The following is a 22,314-nucleotide window of genomic DNA, read 5'->3' on the forward strand; positions in this document are numbered from 1 at the left end:
GGCTGGCTTCCCCAGACACATAAACTGCTAATTTCAGTGGTTACAATATCTGTATGTGAAACTTCCTCTCTGTCAGTACGGCTGTCCAGCTACACTGTGATTTGTCAGTGTAAAAAGACCCTGGGGTGCAAGAGAAGGCACAAATACTTCCCCTAAGATCTGGGATACTGCTGGGAAAGTTTCTATGAGAAGCTGGTGTGTCTGTCTTAGTGTTTGCTGATGGTCCTCTTGCCTTTTTATTTGCTTGTATGTTCCCGTCTTCTCTTTTCTAATGTCTGTCTGTTTGTCTGTCAAGTGATCAAGTCCTCTGCCTGTTAAATCCCCTATCAATGTCTTTTCCTCTGGAGTTGCCAAACCGCACACAGCCAAAGTGCAGTAACATGTGTTTTAAATGTGATCCAGACCTCCGTAATGCGTGAGGAGAAATAAGATGCCGGCACCACCCCTGTCCTGCCGACACCCCACCCACTTGCCCATCCTGGCCCATTTGATTCTAAATGTAATCTGCTGGGAATATACATAATGGAGGAAATATGAGGACAATTTTGATAATTTATATGCAAATGAGAAATCCCTGCTTGGCCATATTTACTGCCAGTTGAAAAACAATTAAGAACAATTAAACAGTATAAAAACATTTTTAATACAATGTTTTTATGTGGTCTATGGAGGTTTTGGTTATGTAGGTCATCTAGCAGCTGGAAAACTGGTTACTTTTGTTTTGTTAATGTTTCTTTAATATCAAGACAACCTTGTAAAACCTTTATGCTTACAGTATTATTAATTCTCCTCATAGCGCCATTGCGTCCAAACCATTGTTTCAGAATTTAATACCAGCTCAGCTACAATGTTATCTTGAATAGCAGAAGAAAAATCTCATCAACCTTAAATTTAACAAGGGGAGTAGAGAACACATTTTCCCTAAAATCTATGTTTTACAAGGGAGAAGGGGTAAACCACAAACCATGCTAACACAGGAGCATGCCATCCACTCCCACATGAAGCACTTGAATATGTAACATATTAAAACAGAGTATGTAAGTACATAGAGCACGTGCTCTGAAAAATGAATATGCGTATTTTCACACACTGGTCATGAAGGAAATATCTCTATAAATATGTCAAACATGTAAGGCACACATCTGCACCAGGGGCCAGAGTGCAATATGTAGTATTCAGAGACTATCTCTGATCTTGGATCTCCAGGTAATTGCCTTTTCAAAGCCATTTCTGCCAGTTTTGTAATCTTTGATTGCCTGTTCAATCTCTTCCTCTGTGCTCATTACGAATGGACCTGAGGGGCAAACACAACATAGATAAGTTTCACATTACAGGTATTGATTATAGTTTGTTTGTTCCTACTTAAGCATTTTGTTTGTTCAGTGACTTGAGGGAATAACACACATGACATACCATGTTGTACAACAGGCTCTTTGATTGGTTCTCCAGCAATCAGCACAAAATGGGATATTTCAGGGTCCTGAGGAGAAAATAAGAGGTAATTATTTACTTTGTCTGTGTGTGAAGTGGATTGATTAAAAGCCTTCACTTGTCATGTGTAAATCACCGGTTTACCACTTTTTTTATTTGGTAACATTTTTAATTTGTCCAATACTACTTTGGTTTATGACCAAAGACCTGCAAAATTAATGACATCCCTATCAGACTCAAGTGTGTTTTGTGCTAATGGGTTTCACATGGCTGCTATGAATGCCTGTAAACTTATTGTCTTGTTTTATCTATGCTTTGATTTGAAAAATGTTAACCTTTTCCTATGAATAATCTTTTATAATTAATAATCTGACAAGCAAAAATCACTGTTTAATCAAACTGGTCACAACTCATGTCCACACAGACTTTAACATATGAGGACGGGTCACAAGTAGCTTCATTTTAAGTGGTCATCATAAGCCATAATGGATGGGAAACATTAGATCAGCAGTGTATCAAAACCAAGGGGTAAAAGTGGAGCAGAATACATTTATCTGATTCTTTTTGGGACAAGAACCACACAAAAGTGATTTGATGCTAGCAGGACAAGTAAGATTCATGTTAGTAAGGTTTATTCAAATAGAAAAATCTATTACTGTGAAACAACTAAATAACTGCAAATGATCTCCTTTCCTAATTGTTTCTTATCTTTCTAAAGCATGACAGACTTTACAGGGATGAAAATAAAAGAGGTTATGCTCATCAAACAAACACAGTCAATTCAATATGATGTATGACATCCAAAGATGATAGAAACACTTTGGTCTGGTTTTCCTACTGAAAACTTACTGTACATCTCTCACCTTGTTTTCAACTTTAACACAGTCTCCATCTCTGAACACCACTGTGTGATGAGGTTCTACCTTCTGCTGCTCCCGATCCGGACCTTGAAAACAAGAAAGCACACTGTTTTGACTTTATACAAATCTGTGTGAGATGACAGCATTTCGTAATCTAAACTGAAATCTGACCTTTACTTCATCATGATTTTAATTGATCTGGGTCTCACTCAAATAGTCACATATCTGATCCACTGTGATATTTTGTGTAAGTCTGGCATTAGATAAAATTGTGAACCAACCAATTCATTTCTCATGGCTCCTGTTATTTTCAGAACTACACAAAAAACAGCTCAAACATATACCAAATTCATGTACAGTATATCACAATTTGTCATTCTAGATAAAATTCACTGGGTTTTATGTCCCTCAACGTGACTCAATCATGCAGCTAATTATTAGATTCAGATAGAAGTATTTTTCCCTTTCTTTCCATTGTGACTAAATGGAACTCCCTTTCAAGTCATGTGAAGAAAGAAACAACACAATAAACATGTTATTTAAGATGATCCATTGGGTTTCTGGTCTGTGAGCTCTCTTTGTTGTACTTCGAAAACAAGTGGAAATCTAGGACATCTGGGAGTAGGAGCTTTGAATTTGGAAAAAGAAAAAAAAATTGGTAGACCTTAAGTCTTGTATGTCATTTGGAGCAGTAGGGTGGGAAACAAACAGAAAACAGTTAAGACATTGGACATTATTCACTCAAATCAACCTTACTTGCTGTTTATGAGCTGGAATGTAAATCATTAGTAGCAATAAGTTTCATAAACAATTCCAGGATGCCACAACTATGCATAAATAAAGTAGAAATACAGGCACCTGCATGTTTCATTTTGACCTGGTTTAGCAGTTTATTTGCACTACTTATGGAAACTAAACGCTAGGAAAGCCTGACACTTCCACTTGCGGTGGACGCATTCAAAACCATGAAAACCAGCTGGTCCTGATTTGGCTAGACGACATGCAGAGCTGGAGACTCACGATTCAAATAACTTCTTTTATATTAGCCGCCATTTTCATCCTCTCGTGTCATCAAAACATCTGGTAGCAATTACAACCAGTCTGAGAGATCCTGCGAAGTAATGATGGGGAGTAATCAAATCTTAATGAAATTCTACAGAGGAATATTAAAAGGGGGAATTCTGACTGAAAACAACAGGTTTCAAAAAAGCAACAAAATCTCAATAGAAGTTCACTGTCTGAAAGGGATTCTTCTCATGCAAGGGGGATTCCCTGATCGTATGATGCTGTCCAATAAGCAGGAAATGCAGTATTTCACACCTCTAATGTCAAACATTGATACAGCACAGTACTGCTTTGATATAAACTGTAGGTTTGATTGATATGAAACTAAAATATAACAGGTCATATTTTATTAACAGTAGCTCAAATAATTCATAGGTCATAGTTTAATGAGAGTGCAAATCCATCAAGATGTAAGGTGAAACACATGGGGGTTTTGGCTGACTTTGGAGGAGAAGTTGCAATTGGACTGAGATCACACACATACTTATAACGTAGATAAGAGCAGGGAGAAAGTGAGGGACTGATCAAAGGCAGAAAAAAGTGAACCAATCTAACCAAAGTATGTTGGTATTAGGTTGGCTATTAGTGTATTTCTCTGTTAAATGATAGGTTCAAGAGTATCTAAACACAAAAGTACCCAAACAGAAAAGAAAGATACACACACATACATTATACATATCATATAATGATGCAGGTATTTTATATCCAACACTGGGAAATGATTGTGTTGCAGCAGCAGGCATTGCATAGAACAGTAAATAATAAATACACAGATGAGTGAAACCTGAATAAATAAGTGGAGAAACATAACAAATGCAGATGCTTCCACACAAATACATTTCATGGTACAATTAAGCAATTAATATCCAATTATGCACTGTGGCATGTATAAAAATGCTGAGCAGGCCTACAGAAGTTGATTCTGATTTTGTATCAAGATAGCAAGAGGAAAAGATTCAAGTGACTTTGAAAGAGGGCTCATTGTTGGGACACAGATGGCTTCAGATACAAAGATTGCACAATTGGCTGGTGTTTCAATTGAAGCAATGACAAGGGTGACATCTGCATTTAGATCTATGGGCGAGAATATATTCAGACATTTTATAACTGTAATGCTCATTCATTAGTGGGATATGTAAGGAAAAACAGAACAGTAACTTTTTCTCAGGTGACTGAGAATGTCAATGCAGGCATTTTCAGACTGTGTCAGCAGGAACAGTCTTCCGACAATTACATACTGAGGGATATTATAATAGGTTGCAGTACATAAACCCCTCATTAGAAAAGATGAATGCACATTTGAAAGTTCAGTGCTGAAAATACCACAGACACTAAAGAGATGTGGGAAAAAGTGATATAGTCAGATGAGTCACCCTTCACCATATTCTCAGAGTGCATGTGTGGTGTACACCAAAGTAAAATAAGGCTGGTTGTCTGCAGCTCTTCATCAAATATCATCATCACTGTTTTTTTCTACTTTTACTATTTGTCCCTGCATTATCTGTGGTGACTGTTTTTTAGTGATGCTAACAAAGCTCAAATTCAATGAGGAACATGTTTAATCGCCTGTAAACTCTTCACAATAAAAGTTTCCCATTATTTAGTCATATAAAAGCTTATTTCCTGTACAGCAGGAAATATTTAGTTTGCAGCAGTGATAACTTAACACACCTCTGATTAGCAGGCTTCTGGAAAACTGGCCAATCAGAACAGAGTGGGCTCATTCAGAGGGGAGAAAGGAGCTAACACTGCCTGTCACAGACAGAGGCTGAAATGAGGCACTGCATAAAGATAGTGTAAAAAATGTTTTTTTTTAAATTGTGAATCATGCAAAGCTACTCTAGTGGAGCCCCGCAATTAAATTATAGAGGTGAAAATGAGTTTAATAGGTTGTCACCCATTTACATATTTCAACACTAGAAGACAAAATAAAAATAAAGATACATATACAAATAATATACCAAAATACACTATAAGTATAATAAAATATAATTTATAAACATAAACATAACAACATTATATACATTAGACAAGTTTGTAAAATTGTTTAAGTGCAACGAGGTGAAGTAGTTTAGAATACAGATGTGCAAATGCATCATGAGTAGAGCATAATAAATTATTGAAGGGAGCAACACAGACTAGAGTTTGGTTGAGACAGAAACTATAAAACTTCTCTGTTAGATGGAGGTGAGGTGTAGAGGGGTTATTGCTTTGGGCAGGAAAGTTTTCCTCTATCCGTCCTTGTGACAGCAAAGCTAAATCAGTCTATTAGAGAAAGTGCTCCACTGTCTATCCAGTAGGCAGTGGAGAGGGTAGTCAGGATAACAGTTTGTCCAGTGTAGTCCTCTCCACCACAACTTCAAAGGAGTCTGGTTAGCAGCCAATTACAGAGCCTGCCTTTTAAATCAGTATATTATGTCTGTTCATGTTGCCAACTCCAATGCTGCTCCACCAGCAGGCCACAGCAAAGTACAGCGCACACATGGGCTGTGTAGCTGTCCTCTTCCTTCTCAAGTTGATCACCATCTACCTGGTCTTGGCCACAATCAGAAGTAGATGATTTCTTCCAAACCACTCCACACATCACTGTTCTGTACTCCACCTCCTGCCCATCACTTATATACCCAAAACTTCTGCAAGTGGCATGACCTTGTGTTGTTGAGGTGTATAAGGTGAAAAGGGAGACAGCACTGTCCCCTGGCGAACTCAAGTACTACTCTACACCATTTTGGACAGAGCACTGCCCAGTCAGACAAACTGCAGTCTGTCTGTCAGGTAGTTGGTAAACCAGGAAATGGTGGACATGTCTACCCTCATTAAAGCTTCTCCCTCAGCAGCAGTGGCTGGATGGTGTTCCATCATCTGTTCGCACATGTGGTTGGTAGGCAAACTACAGAGGATCCAGCAATGATTTCACCTGCAGTCTAAGCAGGCCTGGCTACAAACAACAGGGGGCCTAGATAACCTCCTTACTTTGCCTGGAGCTGAGAACAATGAAATAAAACTATAACTATTATTTGTTGAACGATCGATCGATAGATCGATAGATAGATCGATAGATAGATAGATAGATAGATCGATAGATAGATAGATAGATGCACTGGTGTTTGTGAGGTTTATGTGTTGTTAGGTTATGAGTACAACATGATATGATTTGATATTGTACTACCACAATGTGGCAAGAACATTCCTGTAAATTCCTGTATCTATAAAGTGGACATAATCCTTACATGACATTAATACACAAAGCACCCATTTGTAGTAAACGTAAACATGCTCTCATTCAATTGATGCTCAATAAGAATCATGCCCTCAGTCCTTAATCAGAGGTCTCAGACTGATACAACTCTTTGGTAGAACTACAAAAAAAAAAAAAAAAAAACCCAGCCAACACTCAACAGGAGTCATAAAATTCAAAATAATCTGAAACGACAACAAACCTCACTCAACACAATAATACTAGTGATCTGAGGTGTGAATGAGTATAAGCATGAAGATAATTAACATTGTATTATTCACAGATGTTGTCTGTAATTCCTTTAATGATGAGTGCACAAAAGCAGTATTTTCCAGTGCATTGAAAACAGGTTTCCAATGTCCTTTAAGTGGAACTGCCAGAATGAATGAAGGGATTTAATTATACTTAATGGGCTCTCAACTACCCATGACAATATCTTGCAAATCCAATATATGAGAAACATGTGGCCCAATGTGACAAACAATAAAAACAGATTCTAGTTTGATACTACATTAGCTACAGTAAAATGCTGTCGGCTCAGCAAGTGGCAGAACAGGAGCTACACAACAAGTTGCATTACTGATGATCTATCCATTGGTGCGGGGGCCCCTGAGTCAGAGAGATGTTGATTGGCTTGACATGATCTACCAATTAAGGGGGGTTAGAGAGGGGCTGAATTGGGTCAGAGCCATTGATTGGCTTTATGTCTCCCAGCAACTTTCTTAATATAAAAAAGGGGCCCTGCACATCTGTGTATTCAGCATATAGGATGGCCAGTGTTGTGTCTAAGGTCGGCCAAGACCAGCCTCTCATGAGATGGGAGGGCACCTGGTCAATAGTCTTTGATTTGATACTGTCTTGGTGGAGTCTCGTCAGCTGTCTCCAAACCTGGCCAGAAGACACAGTCAGGTGGGGGAGGGTGCTTGTCATCTCAATGGAGGAAAGGGACTTCAAAGGTGCAGGGTTTGGGTCCAAGGAGCTCACCCAGAGGAGATTATGGGGGGAGGGGTAAAAGCATTGGGGGCAGTGGGGTGTGTGGAGGTCTACGTATGAGGTGGTATGATGGTGGAGGAGACAGTTGAGGGCTGTGAATTAAACCTGTTGTAGAAACAGTTTAGCTCATTTGCTTGCTCCAGGCTGCCCACTGATTGACTGTCTCTTGAACCCAGTCCAGTCCTTCAGTCCAGTCCACAAATCCCTCACATTGTTCTGCTGGAGTTCATCATTCAGCGTCTTCCTGTAGGAGTCCTTTGGGCCGCAAATTATGGCCAGATGTGCAAACTTTTGCATCATCACATTTTTTTTATTTAAACTTTTTTAACTAAAACTTCAAATAAAAATGAGCCACTGGTCATCTGATTTACATAAAGTAGAGTTAAGTCATAGTTGATGTTGGGCTGCTTTGATGTGTGTTGAACATTTCTATAGAGGAAAGGAGTGTAAACAAAAGTGTTTGCTGCTGTTGAACTTGGGATCATGATTGAGGAGAAGGCACTTCTTAACTTTGAGATAGATTTTCACACAAAAGATTTGTGTATTTTGTTCCTCATCTCTTACACTGGAGTCATGTCAAGCGCATCAATTCAAGGACAACATGAACAAGAGGAATTAATGTCAATTTAAATTAAAATAGACTGGAAAAGATCTAAACCTATCCTTTATTGTCATTGTTTATACTATTCTAAAATACTTGTACTGTGTATTTTATGAGCTCACTTCTGAACTCATCAACATTACCTGTATCTTTGAACAGTCTTTATATTGTATATTTTAATTATTGTATGTATTGCATATTTCTTCATTTTGCTGTTCTGACACCTGTACCAAACAAATTCTTTGTAAACATGTACAGTACTTGCTGCTGAATAAAGACTGATTCTGATTATAGGAGAACATTAAAACTCACCAACATGAATGGATCCCGATAGTGTGTAGATGAATGTAGTCCATCCTGTCAAAAGCAGACTTTTATTCAAGCTGTATATAATAATGAATTGGGTGATTGCTCTTTGCTTAAAGACAATATATCAATTAAAAAACAAAAAGGAAAAAAAAAGAAACTAAAATTAATGAATTAATTTAACTGTACAATTGTTTTCCTGTGCTTCGTGATACAAAGCTTTCTTGCTGTTCATTAATCGCTCTCAAGTCAAGTCAACTTTATATGTACAGCCCAATATCACAAATCACAGTGGTTTTATTTATCAAGACTTCCCATTTTCATTTGCAAGAGGAGTCTTATTTTTTTTTTCAAAAGGCACATGATTTGTGTCAAAGACTTTTTTTCTTAAAAGCAGGCGCTAAAAACTACTTTCCATTTCAATATTATATTCCCAGGTATCATATAATTGTCTATTCCCTGCAACAAGAGGACGGCATTCAGTACATTTTGTAGTAAACTGGGTCATCCTTTAGTGAGGCTACTTCAGTGTATATGTGCTTTCAGTAACAGTAATTTAAGAGTAGAATTAGGAGAGATGGCTCGAGGTCAGTCAGAGTACAAAGATGCCATGCGATGCAATGAAAATTATCCCTAAAGACCACTGTAGAAATATGTCACAAACCAAAAAATTACAGAAACACTACAGTGTATTTAGAAATGTTATTCTATATTACCTGATGGGACTGGCTGCATGCACTGGGCTCCTGCCTGCAGTTTGAAGTCCAGGTACAGGGTCGGTGTCCTTGTGAAGACCTTGGACTATGGAAAAAAATAAATAAAACATTAAATAAATATGCACTTTCTCTCACACATAAAGCCACAAGCTTTAAATATTTTGTATGAAACAGAAAACACAAGTATGCAAACTTTGAAATAGTGGCGCCAGTGACTGTCATGGTCATTTACTTACAACTATTGCTTTACCACCCAACAATGCCGTGCTTTGGCCTCACACCCTACTGATCGTCACAGGATTTTCCAGAGAAAGTCAGTCTCTATTATTGATAGTTTTGTGGTTTACATTTCTTGCAATAAACAGCTTCTTTTTTCTTTTTTTACCATAGAGCATGTGTGTGTGTTTATTTTTTTAACCATGAGGGAGACATTTAACCAGGTGTCCTCTGGCTTTTTCCACATCTGCAGTTGTTGCAAATTACCTTTATAAAAATCTCTCAACATTGCGGTTTTGCAAAAAGGAAACATAAGTGGGAAAGTCAGCAAAATACGGAAAATTAAAGCACCTGTGTTTTCTTAGAGTTCCTTGTTCTCATTTTGTGCAGAATTACTGCTGTCATCTGTTAAAATATAACAAATATATTTTTACAGGATATTTTCAGGGATGACACTGCCTAGTAATCAAATAGTTATTATATATTACTCATTCAGATAGTAATTACATTATTTTACTAATTGCTCAACAGCAGAAGTCTAGTCCTCTAAGTAAAGCTGAGTTCAAATATTTGTCAACTCTGAACTAAACCAGCCTATTGTCTAACATTAGCATAATGATGACTTTGAGGGTACTTGGAGTTCAAATTTCTCCTTTCCTGTACCAGGCTAACACATACTGCAACAGCCTGTGAAAATAATGCAAAGGAACCAAACTGATATTGTAGAGGCAGATATGTGTGTATCATAAGTGAAATGTGAAAACAACAAGAAGAGGCGAAGGATCAGTTTGGAGATGTCGCAACAGGCCTTACAGGGAGTTGTTTTTACCTTGTTGATTTCACCAACTCCTTGTAAGGAGTTGTTTTTACCATGTCTAATATTTCCAAAGAAGATCAGGTCGCCAACACTTATGAGTAGAATTCCAGGAAATCGAATCTCAGCCGGAACGTGCCATGTGAAGTTGACCTGATGTGCACACAATGACGTATGACACCCACACGCCGACGATAAAGAGTCTGAAAGGGCATGCCTCGGGACTGTTTTGCTGTGTTATGTTTCATTGATGTGTGCAGTATTTGACTGTGTCATCAATAAAGATCCCAGTAGGCTGTTCGACGACTTCTGTTCTCAGTCTCATACTTTAAGGTTACTGAAGTTAAGTAATCAAGTAATTTCCTTACATTATTGGCTTCACGAACAGGAAGGACCATGACGGACAAAAACATTTCAGATGATGAGGATGAACCCTGATGTAAAGGAAAATGAGCAATGGCTTTGGACAAAAAAGAGATATACTATAACCACATACCACATATATAAACGAGAGACTGTGATCAGAATACAATACCATTGTCATCATATCATGTAATCAATTATGTGTTTGATTTGTGTTCTGTATTCCACACTCATATTTGCATTTTTGAGTTGTACTTGTTATATTCAATATGTGTCTTAGTTTGCAGTATAACAAAATGATCTCTGCAGTCTTACTATAACCCAAATGAAGTCATGTTACAGTTTTATCTGAAGCTATGTTACTAACTCATCAATAGCATATTCGACCATCTGTCAGAAGTCCAATAATTTGGAATAGGCCGCCCAATGGGAGGGGGCGATGGAGGAATTTTCCTGAACTCAACAGCCAGTCAGGTTTTTCGCCTTCATCATGAATGACAGACGTTAAAATATGTTTCAGTATTTCATGTGTGCCATATGATTATGTTAAGCCCATATATCACCATACATCATATATGTGTTTTTTTTATGTGTATCATGTTCACGCTAAGAAATTCACACCATATATCCATGAGAGTGAGGAACACTGGTTGTACTCACATTGTCACATATCTACCAAGTTCACACCATATATCCATGTTAGTGAGGAACACAGGTTGTACTCACATTATCACATATCGAAACCGAATCTCAGCCGGAACGTTCCAGGTCAAGTTGACCTGATGCACACACAATGACGTATGACACCCACACGCCGACAATAGTATAAACTAAAGAGCCTGAAAGGGCATGCCTCGGGGCTGTTTTGCTGTGTTATGTTTCATTGATGTGTGCAGTATTTGACTGTGTCATCAATGAAGATCCCAGTTGGCTGTTCGATGACTTCTGTTGTCAGTCACATACTTTAAAGTTACTGAAGTTAAGTAATCGAGTAATTTCCTTACAATATTGGCCCTCCATTAAACGCCTGATAAGACAACAAGCAGACCCTCAAATTGCTGAATTAACAGGGACGTACTGGGACTATTGTTATCCGTTGTGCAACTGTAAAAAAGTGTTACAGTAATGCATTATTGTCCCACACTGTCCATGTATAGAATTTTTTTTTATACCTTATAAAGTATTCTCATGGCATACCTTCAATAAGTACACCATCCCTGTGAAGAGTGTCGCAGTGACTCTTACCTATAAAAGCACCCTAAGTCAAAATGTTCAAATTCTATACAGTAAAATGAATAAAACATCAATTATATCATAATACACTCAATAGTTTGATCATTTATTGATTTCTTGAAGGATTTAAAGCAGAATCATTGACTCACTAATTGCACTTCCTCCCATTCTCCTGTTTAGTTTTTATCACCAGATGTTGTGAACTGTAATTGTTCAAAGAGCACCTCATTAACCGTAAACTGCGCAGCATCTTCTTGCCACAGGAAACACAATATTTAGAGTGGGGACATTTCATCAAGGGATTTAAGTCAAATTAAAGTATCATAAACCCCAAAATGATTTTAATCCAATCTATGAAGAGAAACTGATATTTGACTTTTAGAGGAGAAGGAGGCTTTTGGAGTTCAATGACCTGTGTTAAACCCACAGGTTTAAATGCCGGATGACAGCTTGCTGTGTCTCCTGCCCTGTAGTAACCTTGTCCTTGCTCTACACACACACACACGCACACAACCATTCCATTATAAGCATAGTTTACCTTTACTCTTTAAACTAATGTTGGCCTAACGTTTCTCATCAGTCCTCACTTCCTTAAACAGTCTCCATATAAAATTTCCAGTAATGACGTGCACACACAGACACGCATACACGTACATACACACGTCAAGGACTACAACACTACCAAGTCATCCTTGCAGGCCTGGACAATCTGCTCCTCATTTGTGGTTTCCTCTTTTCTGAAAGACACTCCTTAAACTTACACTGGTCAAATAGTGCGGTTAACTACCATTCCCTTACACGCACATACACACACGCACAAAATGAAGACATGCACATTTATGTCATTGTTTATCCAGTTTTTCAAGTTTGCCTTGAGCATCCAGCAAATGAGCAAATGATTACCATGAAATCAGCAAGTAAACGCCACGATCAGTGTCAAAGCACTCTTCTTGTTGTGGCTTGATTTGTAGTTATAATGTTATAGTGATATCACAACCCTGTAGAAGAAATGTGAAGACACACAGACACACAGACACAGACACACACACACACACACACACACACACACACACACACACCTTCACTCCTAAAGCTTCTCCAGATATCACAGCGACTGTAACCCCTCCTTGGCTTGGTTTGGGTATCTCTGAGGCTCGGAGCTCCTGGTACGCTGGTTCCACCATCTTGTCTCGTCTCGACAGGTTCACCCACAACTGTAAGCCCACCACCGGCTCCTCTGAGATGGGCATCTCAGCATGGACCACCCCCCGTCCTGCAGTCATCCACTGGGATAAGGAGAGGTGTATACTGTACATGATTTTTATCACCATTAAAGAGTGTTTTTTTTCTGTCTTTCTTAGTTAGGTACTCATATGAACAATGAAACAGATTGTTTTTTCTTCACTGTATTTGTTGCTCCTGTTCATACCGACCATTAAAATGTCCTATAAATATGTGTTTACAATGTTAGTGATGAGAGACAGTCCTTATTTTGTTATCCGAAGTTAATGTGAGGACTCTCAGGAGTTTGTCTAATCATCTTTCTCTCAGTTCTCTCAAGATCTCTTTATGTCAAGTATGAACAGGAGGAATGAATACAAACAGAAAAACATTGGTCAGTGTTTATTTGGGCACTGTTGTTCTAAGACATACATGGGGGGAAAATTAACCTGTTTAATAATGAGATATAACTATAACACAATAAACAACTGTCATGTTGGATTATTTTTTACTGCCAACATTTTCTTCTGGGTTTGATTTTCAACATTACAATGTTCCCGCATTAAAAAGCCTTTTAGTCAACAGAACAAATCAATAACAAGTTAACTTATTAAAAATAAAAGTCAATAAAATAAAAGTAGAAGGATTACTTAGCACAAGATGTTCTTTAAAAGTCAGTTTTGGAGGTTGCTTTCAGGTAGTGATTTGAAACAGGATGCAATGAAGTATAGTTTAACAGTTCTTTTTGGGCCAGCTGGAAATTTCTACCCTCAAGCTTTGCTTCAACATCGCCAGCCTACTATAATTCATCTGTGACTGTTCATCATGCTACTTGGTTTCTTTTATTGCTGTGTGCTAGTTTTTTACTCAAGGATGATAAAACGTGCAGAATTCAATGAGGAGCTGATTTGAGAGATCAGCATTTGATGTGAAATTAATCTGTGATTCAAATAAAATTTAAAATATCTATAATGATATGAGTGTGTGTATATGCAGATAATATATCATTTTCTACCTTTAGAAAGCTGACCCTGTGTTTGGGTGTATGTATCTATGTATGTATATGTGTATGTATGTGCATGTGTGTATGTAGATATATACTCACTTATTTATCTTATTTATCATGATTATTTGTTATTATTATTTACTTCCTACATGTGCCTTCTTGTTCTGTTGTTCCTTGTTTGTAAAATTAACAAAATTTGCAATAAATAGATGTTTAAAAAAAATTAAAAATCTACAACGATATAATAGAAACACACTTGGGGAGAAGCTCACATGGGCACATTAAGTCCTGATAAAGAAAGTCATTGTATAAGAATATGAAGACCGTCATTTGTTTAAAACTCTGATAAAATAAATACAACACAATTTAAAATAAACTGGGATTTTAAAAAACGCTGGACGAAATGTAAGACTTTTTCTTTCCATTCCAATATGTTGATGTGATCCCTTCACCACTTCCCCCAATGAAGCACTGCTTTAATCAGAGACAATGTTTGAGCTTTCCCTGAAGGACAGGCAGGCGTCTGTTTGAGCATCTGCAGCTCCAACGTGACGTCCAAGTCTACAGAGAGTTTACATGGTGGGGTACGGCAAATTCAGCTGAAATGACTGATCCTCTGTTGTATATTGATGCTGAGTCAGCAGCCTCTGTGTGTGTGTGTGTGTGTGTGTGTGTGTGTGTGTGTGTGTGTTTTACTACTTTAAAAACACAGGAAACAACCCACAGGGCATGATATCCAATTAGTGTGAGTGCACAAGACTGTAATGTATAATATATAATGAGTTTATGGGGATGTGTAAGCCAATGTGCTCTTGTAGGTTCAAGTTAAGAGCCAGTAGACCAGACACCACTGATAAAAGGTCACGACTTGCTTTAAATCAAGCACATTACCATTAACAATCAGAGGATTAGGCTGATATTGATAATGATCATTATACATCATGTATGCAGTACCTGAAAGAGCAGAAAATATGACCACATCATTTGGCAATAGCAAAGTTGAAAGGAATAATTTATCATTTTGCTAAATACACTTATTCACTCTGTTGTCAAGCGAGAAACAAGATTTTTACCTCTCTCATGTAATGTCTGTGCAATATAATGAAGTTACAGCAAGCCTAACTAATTAACAAGTTACAGAAAAAGTGACACTTATAAAAAGCAAAGTGTAAAAACAATCAATTGTGAGGTGTTTTTAGATGTCATGTTATGATTGTGAGGTTGCCACAAAAATCAGCACCCAGCCAGAAAATGGTTTGGCATACTGTATGACCCCCAGGTAAAACCAAAATGTGCCACTTAGTTTTTTGTACAAAATAAACAAACAAGTGAAAACATGCTAATTAGTGAGTTTTGGAAGTGGGTGTAAAGCTAACTGGCTGCTGGTGGTAGCTTCATATTGACCATACAGACTGCATATGAATATGGAAAGCCAAAATATGCAAAGCCAAAATATCTGCCATCTTGCTTGTCTGCTCAGTAGAGTCGAACCCCGTGGGACATGACCCCCCCCCCGCCAGCCCGCCCAATGCCTGACAGAGGTTTGAGGGTGGCTGTCACAGCTGTTAATCATGATGTCACACCCCTATTTTATAATTATCACAAGAACTACCTAAAATGACAGAAATCATCTTTGGGATAAATTAATTTGATGTGTACTTTGATTTTTATAGTTTGGCTCTTGTCCCATCCGCTAACATGAAGTAGACAGGATTCATGACCTATACTGCAGCCAGTCACCAGGGGGCAATAAAGATGTTTTGGCTCCACATTTGGGGAACTGCCATGCCATTCATATTTAAATACAGTGGGTGGTACAGGAGAGTGGTATCTTCTCATCTAAAAAAATGAATGAATGACTGAACTTCATTGTCATTATACCAGCAGTACAATAACATTTTTGTGAGGCTTTCTCTCAATAAATAAGATCAAAAGACACACAAACACAACAATATAAAGAGCGAAAAATATTATAAAAATGTTGTAAAATAACATATAAATATAATAATATATAAGACACTACAAGCATATAGTTTTGCAGTACTTGCAGATCTCCAGGTTTCAGTTGTCCTGAATGGCCACAGAAGTCTTCATGGGCGTTGATCCCTTCTAAAACATACGTCACCTGTTTGAAAGACACGGGCACAGATGTAGCATAAACAGCTGTAGCAGACACATGCACAACTGACTCATAAAGATGACTTAATAATTATATTAATGATACCCTGTGATTATAAAAATGAAGTGAAATATCATGGTCTAAGTTTCATTCACTCAGGCCACAAGCTTACAAACAAGTGCTGACCCTAAAAGCACGTGTGTGCTCATTTTCACCGCCCCAGTGGTCAGGCTTGGCAGGAAGAGTAGGGGGTCAAATGTTCAAAGGTGAACATCTGTGTAAGGGAGGATAGCTCAGGCCCCTGCCACGAGCTTCCTATGATCCGTCTCCACAGCTGTGTCATTTCAAAAAGTCATATGAGTGTGAGAAAACACACCTGCTGAAAGGCATGCTGGGAGTATAGCCTAGTCCTGTCCACCCACACCGGGAGATTTAAGTTGCATCTGCCAAATCAAATAAACTTGGTGGAACGTCTGGCAATCTAAAGACAATTTCTGGATTTTTAAAATTTGCTCCACTCATCAATGTGGTAGTTGTATTACTGCTAGTACAGACATACAAATTTAAGAAAAACTTTAGAAAACCTGGTGACATTTAATGGAGTTGAACCAGAATGTTATAGAAACATGCAACAGGTTTATGGTGAATGTAATACAACAAATAGGCTCAAATATTTTATGAATTATGAATTTATTAATTAACTATGTACAATTAAAACTGACCAAATTATTGTATTTTATATTCTTTGATTCCTGGAATAAAGAGTTCTTTAATCAGAGATTTTTCAGAGAAAACCATGCTCAAATGTAGTTTGCTATCACTTTTTATTATCATAATTTAAAGTTGATCGTTGATATTTTAGGAAACAGATGCCTATTTACAAATCCAAAAAACACAGAACAACATTAGTTTTATTTAGAATTGTCCTTCTGTTCACATGGTGATCATATATTTTCTCTCTTTTCAGTCGTGTTTTTGGTCTTCAGACACTGCTGGGGGAAGCATGAGGCTCTTTAGCTGCTAAAAGCTTCACTATGTTCACCAGCTAGTTGCTAATTGTATCTGTTTGTGAGCAGGGGTGCAATGGGTTTATCAGACCTTTTTTTCTTTCTTTTTTTGTTTTTTTGTCCATTTTAGCTTAAAAATGGTTTCCTGCAGCAACTGGAATCAACACTGAGGAGAGTGGTGAGAGTGAACCAAAGCAGTAAAGTAATGAACTGAAAGAAAATGCTCCACAGTGACGAGGAAAACTGCAGATGTGATCATTCCTTGTGGCTTTGTTACTTTCAGTTGTTCATATATAAAATCTGATCCAATAAAAATATTAATTAGTGCAGCTTTAAGAAATCAGTCATGAACAGGTTTTTAATATTATGAATTTTTAAAAGGGTGTGAAAAATCTGGATGTCCAAGCATACAAGACAATTACTGCATTAATCCATTTGTTACTTTTATGATTTATAAATTGATCATTAAATCTATAAGATGTCAACAGTGACAAGGAATCCACATCATAATAAAGCCCCTAATTATGTCTTAAAATTGTTTTTAAGAAACCCAAATGTATTTAAATTACAAGTAACAGATACATTATCACATTTAGAAGGTGTAACCAGCAAAACTTTCATTTTTTTACTTATATAAAAGAAAAGAAAGGCATGAAATCAAGACTGCAAACAGTGACCTACATACAGAAGGAAAGCAGATGAGATGGGAATTAAGGTGTGTTTGAACAGTCTAAAATGGGTAGATTTTACATCACACTGAGGCTAAATCTACTTAATTAAAATTATGATGAACTGGTATAAAGAAGTGGGGGGCAATAGGAATAGACTCAGCTGTTAAGAGAGCTTGTGAGGATTTAATGGGTAGAAAAGCAGTGAAATGCTGTATTAAAATAGATGGGGTTTATGTTGAATATGCATGTGTATGCAGGAGGCTACATCTCTCAGGCACCTTTCAGTTTTCAATAAAACTAGACCAGTCCACATGTCAGTATGTCAGTGACAACAGTCACTTTCATATGCATAGAAAAACAGATGATTTTAAAAAAAACACCTCCGAAATCTGGGGTATTCCTCTCTTTCATAAGAAGGGGATTTTTTTTGTGATCACTTTGTGGTCACTATGGGTTAAAAATGTAACCCAAAGCATTCTGTGATAAACCTGAGTTTAGGCAACAATAACAACAGTACCAGTGAATACTGAATCTCTGGCTTTCTATATGTTTTTTAAAGTCTATAAACTTATATCATTACATGAGGGAAGTGCTTGAGTGTGCTCTCCTTCTAGACACTGTTCTGTTATTGCCATCTAGTGATTAAAATCGGAATTACACCCCTCAGTAAAATATTTTGGTCCAGTGCTTGTTATTAAACTGTTTCCTTTGTGTATTTGGTTGAAGGAGTTGTGTCAATTGAACATTTTTATTTTGAGATGTTAGGGGGAGATTTTTTCTCTAAATTAAGGAGAGGGTCCAAAGAAAATATTAACATTATACTAATATTATTAATACTGGCGAAGGCCGTACTATTTCAATTAACACCAATCATTTTCGTACAGTCCCTCAGGCTGTGACTCAGGAGGTAGAGCCGCATGGCTGTCATTTCATTGTGAGGGTGGTGATTTGATCCCTATCATGGCTGGGCCAACATCTTGAATCAGAGTGTGTGAGAGTTTGTTTGTAAATGAGAAGAAAATGTTTTAATTGTTTTGTTTGTTAAGGTAGAAAAGCCACAACATAAGTGTAGTTATTTCCATTGTGATGCAAAGCCTGTGCTTCAACAATTTCTTTCACTTTGTTTTGAAAAGTGTGGCTGAAATCATATAGAATTTGTTATTTTGTTTTACTGAAAAATGGACATTCAACCTTTTACCACTTGGTGGGTTAAGATTAATCATTGTGTTTGCTAAAGAATAAGTCATATTAAATGTTTTGTATTTATGGTTATTTGTGTTTCTCCTAAAAAATCAATTTTGTAAAAGGTACTCCTAAAAAAAGGATGTATGTGTTGCTTTGTATGCCTGCTATGTTTAATCATCTAGTCACAGCTAATTAGTGGACAGTACATTACAAAAGAAGAAGTAAAAGAACACTGATGAAATAAACATCTGGTAAGGTGAAAAAACAATAATGCAATGTGTGACTCATTTTAATTTTGATGACTATCCTGAGTCTTATGGAAAAATTTGTGTTTGACTCTCTCCGACTTATTGTGATGATCTGAATATTTGCTGCCACACGAAACAGTCTTCAACATACAGTCAAAGAGTCTTACCGTCTCAAATCCTCTGTGAGGGTGGTCTGGAAAACCTGAGGGCTTGCTCACTCTAAACTCATCCAACATCAGAAAAGGATCCAGGTTCCTCAGCTGGAAATAACATATGTACTGTAATAATCTGTTTATATGAGTTTGCAAGTGAAATATTGCTGTCCTAGTAAAAGAGATCAAGATTTATAATAAATCAACCTGTTGACACACTTACCTCCTTTCTACCGATGCTCCTTCGGACATGAGCACCGACTCCCTCAGATTGTTCCACACTCAAAACTGTTCTGTCAACTCTCCTCACATTCAACATGCTGGGGAACATAAAATATGCTTTAGTGTTCATTAACCAAAAAATTAAAGAATTAAAAGCTTTATGGACAAAATGAAGTGGTTTGTTTAAGGGCAACAAATTCATCTTTTTTAGGTCTCGAAAAAAAAAAGAAGCTAAATAACTAGTTTGACTCTTATATTCAAGTTGCCAGAAAAACACCACAGTAAATTTGATGTATTGAGATGCCTGTTTTATTGCTGGTTTTCACATTTTTCATGGACAACTGATCCACTGTGAGTTATGATAAAGATGTGTTACAGCCTCATACATCAAATCATTTTCTACACTCACTTCCTCCTATTCAGAGTTACAGTGTCCCAGCATACAGTGGGTGAAAGGAATTAAAGAGTTTACAATTCACCTCTGCCCCTCTTACCTCACTGACCTGCTCCACCCGTACACTCCCTCCCGTAACCTCCGTTTATCAGATGCTAACCTGCTTTCCAACCCTCTCAGGACCAAGCACCGGACCAGGGGGGACAGAGCCTTCTCAGTTGCCATCCCCACTCTCTGGAGCTCACTCCCTAAATCCCTCCATGACTGTACTGACCTAATCAAATTCAAATCTCTCCTCAAGACTCTTCAAAACTTTTCAAATCTGCCTTTAATATTGTTTTGATGTTTTTTCTTTTGTTTTGTTTTGTTTTTCTCTACATTGCTTTTATTGATTGTTTTTTTCATTTATTCTTTATAGTTTTAAATGTCTTTGTTTCTGTAAAGCATCTCTGAGTATTGTTAAAAGCACTCTATAAATGAAATGAATTATAACTATTATTATTATTATTATTATTATTATTATTATTATTATCATCATTGAAGGTAAAATATAATAATATTAGTATATTTTCTTGCTATGTCTTAGTTTAGTTTAGGGCTCTGGGATATGGACAAAGTCAAATATCACCCTATTTTTTTCACAAAATATTTACACAACAACATTTTTTGATATTAGTAATGTGGATATAATGACAAGTGGGTAAGTAGGTAAAGGCAAATAATACAACAGCTAGAACAGTCTTACAGTCTGGTAAGTTCAGAAGATTACATCATTTTAGTGTAACTGTAATGTAGCCTTTAATACCTGAAAACACTTATGACATATCATGATATTACGATAACCAAAATCTAAGACAATATTATATAATACCATATTAATATATTATGAATATATCGCCATACCCTTGTTTTTGTCCAAATCAAACAGGTGCTATGTGAGTAGATGGAGGAGGTTAGCTGAACATTTCAAAATTAAATATTGCAAAGTAACATGATGTGGCAAAACAGCCAGTTCCACAATTGCAGGGGTTTTTCCTGGTTTCAAAATACTGTTCACAGGAATTTGAAACTTCAGTGGATCACAGCAGCAGCAGGGCAGTCAGCTGAGCAGATCAGCTGGTCATCAGCTGATCACAGAGGCTGCTGCCGCCGACAGCTTTCGCTATATTTTAGAGAGTTGTCACGGTATATTACAAAATTTCTTTTGCTGGGTAACTCCTCCTCTGTATCTAGGCCTTATATTTTACGAGCTTGAAGGATTGACCCTCAGAATAACAAGAACACCTCGCTGAATCAGCATCTGCCAATATTGAATTTTTCCAACAACACTGGTGCCTATTTAGCCCAATTGTATATTTTGAGATATTCACATTATGCATAACGGAAGCTTACATTTTTATCCGTTCCAGCAATATTTTTACATTAGTGCCCAAAGATGTCAAATTACATGAATGCTTCCTAAGTTAGGTGGCAGCAACTGATGTACCGAGTTTCTGAAGGCTGCAGCCAAACAAAGCAAACCAGCTGATCTGGTAAACCCACCTGAAAGTACAAGACAGCCAGACCCGACACTATTCTGACTGTTTTGAGTGTTTTCCTGGTGTAATTTGAAGAAAACCCCGATTTATGATCGTGACAACACCCTCTCCACAGGTAGGTTTACTTTACGGAAGTCAGGCAGGGGGAGTGGCTAAAGGCATTTCCTCAGTGTGACGTTTAAGGTAAGCAGCTTTATCAGAGCATAAGTAGGCCCACTATGGCTACGTTCACACTGAAGTGACCTGAACCCGATTTGTTCACTTAAATGTGACCCATATCTGATTTGTTCCTGACAATGTGAACAGCACAAGTCGCATTGAATTTCCAAATCCGATTCAGGCCACTTTCAAATGTGGTACTGAATCGGATACATATCGGATTTTTTTTTTTTTTAATGTGACCGCAATCTGAACAGTCAGGTCACATTTAATGCAACTTTTAGGTTATTCTGGAACAACCAGTATTTCTTATAGTCTGTGAGAACAACACACAGCAACACACAGCTAATGCTCCATATGAAGACATCATTAAAGTATTAAATTTCTTTCTCCTCTTCCTCCTTTTTAACATCACCTGCTCACTGCCGGCTGCCGCCTGTCACTATTTTTAACATTAGACCATAAATGAGACTACCAGTAACTTCACCAGCTGTTGCTGTTGCCATGTTCGCTTCCGTAAACAGTTCTGTGCGTGACGTCATTAATGATCAACTGA

The 22,314-nt window shown here is 37.3% G+C and overlaps 1 protein-coding gene across 1 annotated transcript; it reads right to left on the reverse strand.

Moving 5' to 3' along the window:
• Positions 1-1,175: 1,175 nt before the first annotated feature.
• On the reverse strand, positions 1,176-21,701 carry pir (pirin). The gene is made up of 10 exons (XM_053320419.1): positions 21,604-21,701; positions 19,669-19,765; positions 19,461-19,553; positions 16,108-16,188; positions 12,916-13,122; positions 9,211-9,295; positions 8,501-8,545; positions 2,295-2,377; positions 1,414-1,480; positions 1,176-1,294 (listed from the first exon to the last, which is right to left on the reverse strand). The coding sequence occupies exons 2-10, from the start codon at positions 19,762-19,764 to the stop codon at positions 1,176-1,178; spliced, it is 876 nt and encodes a 291-aa protein (XP_053176394.1). The 5' UTR covers position 19,765; positions 21,604-21,701.
• Between the last annotated feature and the right edge of the window lie 613 nt (positions 21,702-22,314).

The sequence above is a fragment of the Scomber japonicus genome, chromosome 1 (genome assembly GCF_027409825.1).
Source record: "Scomber japonicus isolate fScoJap1 chromosome 1, fScoJap1.pri, whole genome shotgun sequence".
Lineage (NCBI taxonomy): Eukaryota > Metazoa > Chordata > Actinopteri > Scombriformes > Scombridae > Scomber > Scomber japonicus.

Bases quoted from the DNA above. Each gene is read 5' to 3' on its own strand.
- pir (XM_053320419.1), bottom strand. From the start codon at position 19,764: ATGTTGAATGTGAGGAGAGTTGACAGAACAGTTTTGAGTGTGGAACAA. The intron at 16,189-19,460 runs GTAAGACTCTTT...TCTTTCAAACAG, and splicing joins CTCACAGAGGATTTGAGACG to GTGACGTATGTTTTAGAAGG. The intron at 1,481-2,294 runs GTGAGAGATGTA...TTTTCTCCTCAG, and splicing joins GTGTTAAAGTTGAAAACAAG to GACCCTGAAATATCCCATTT.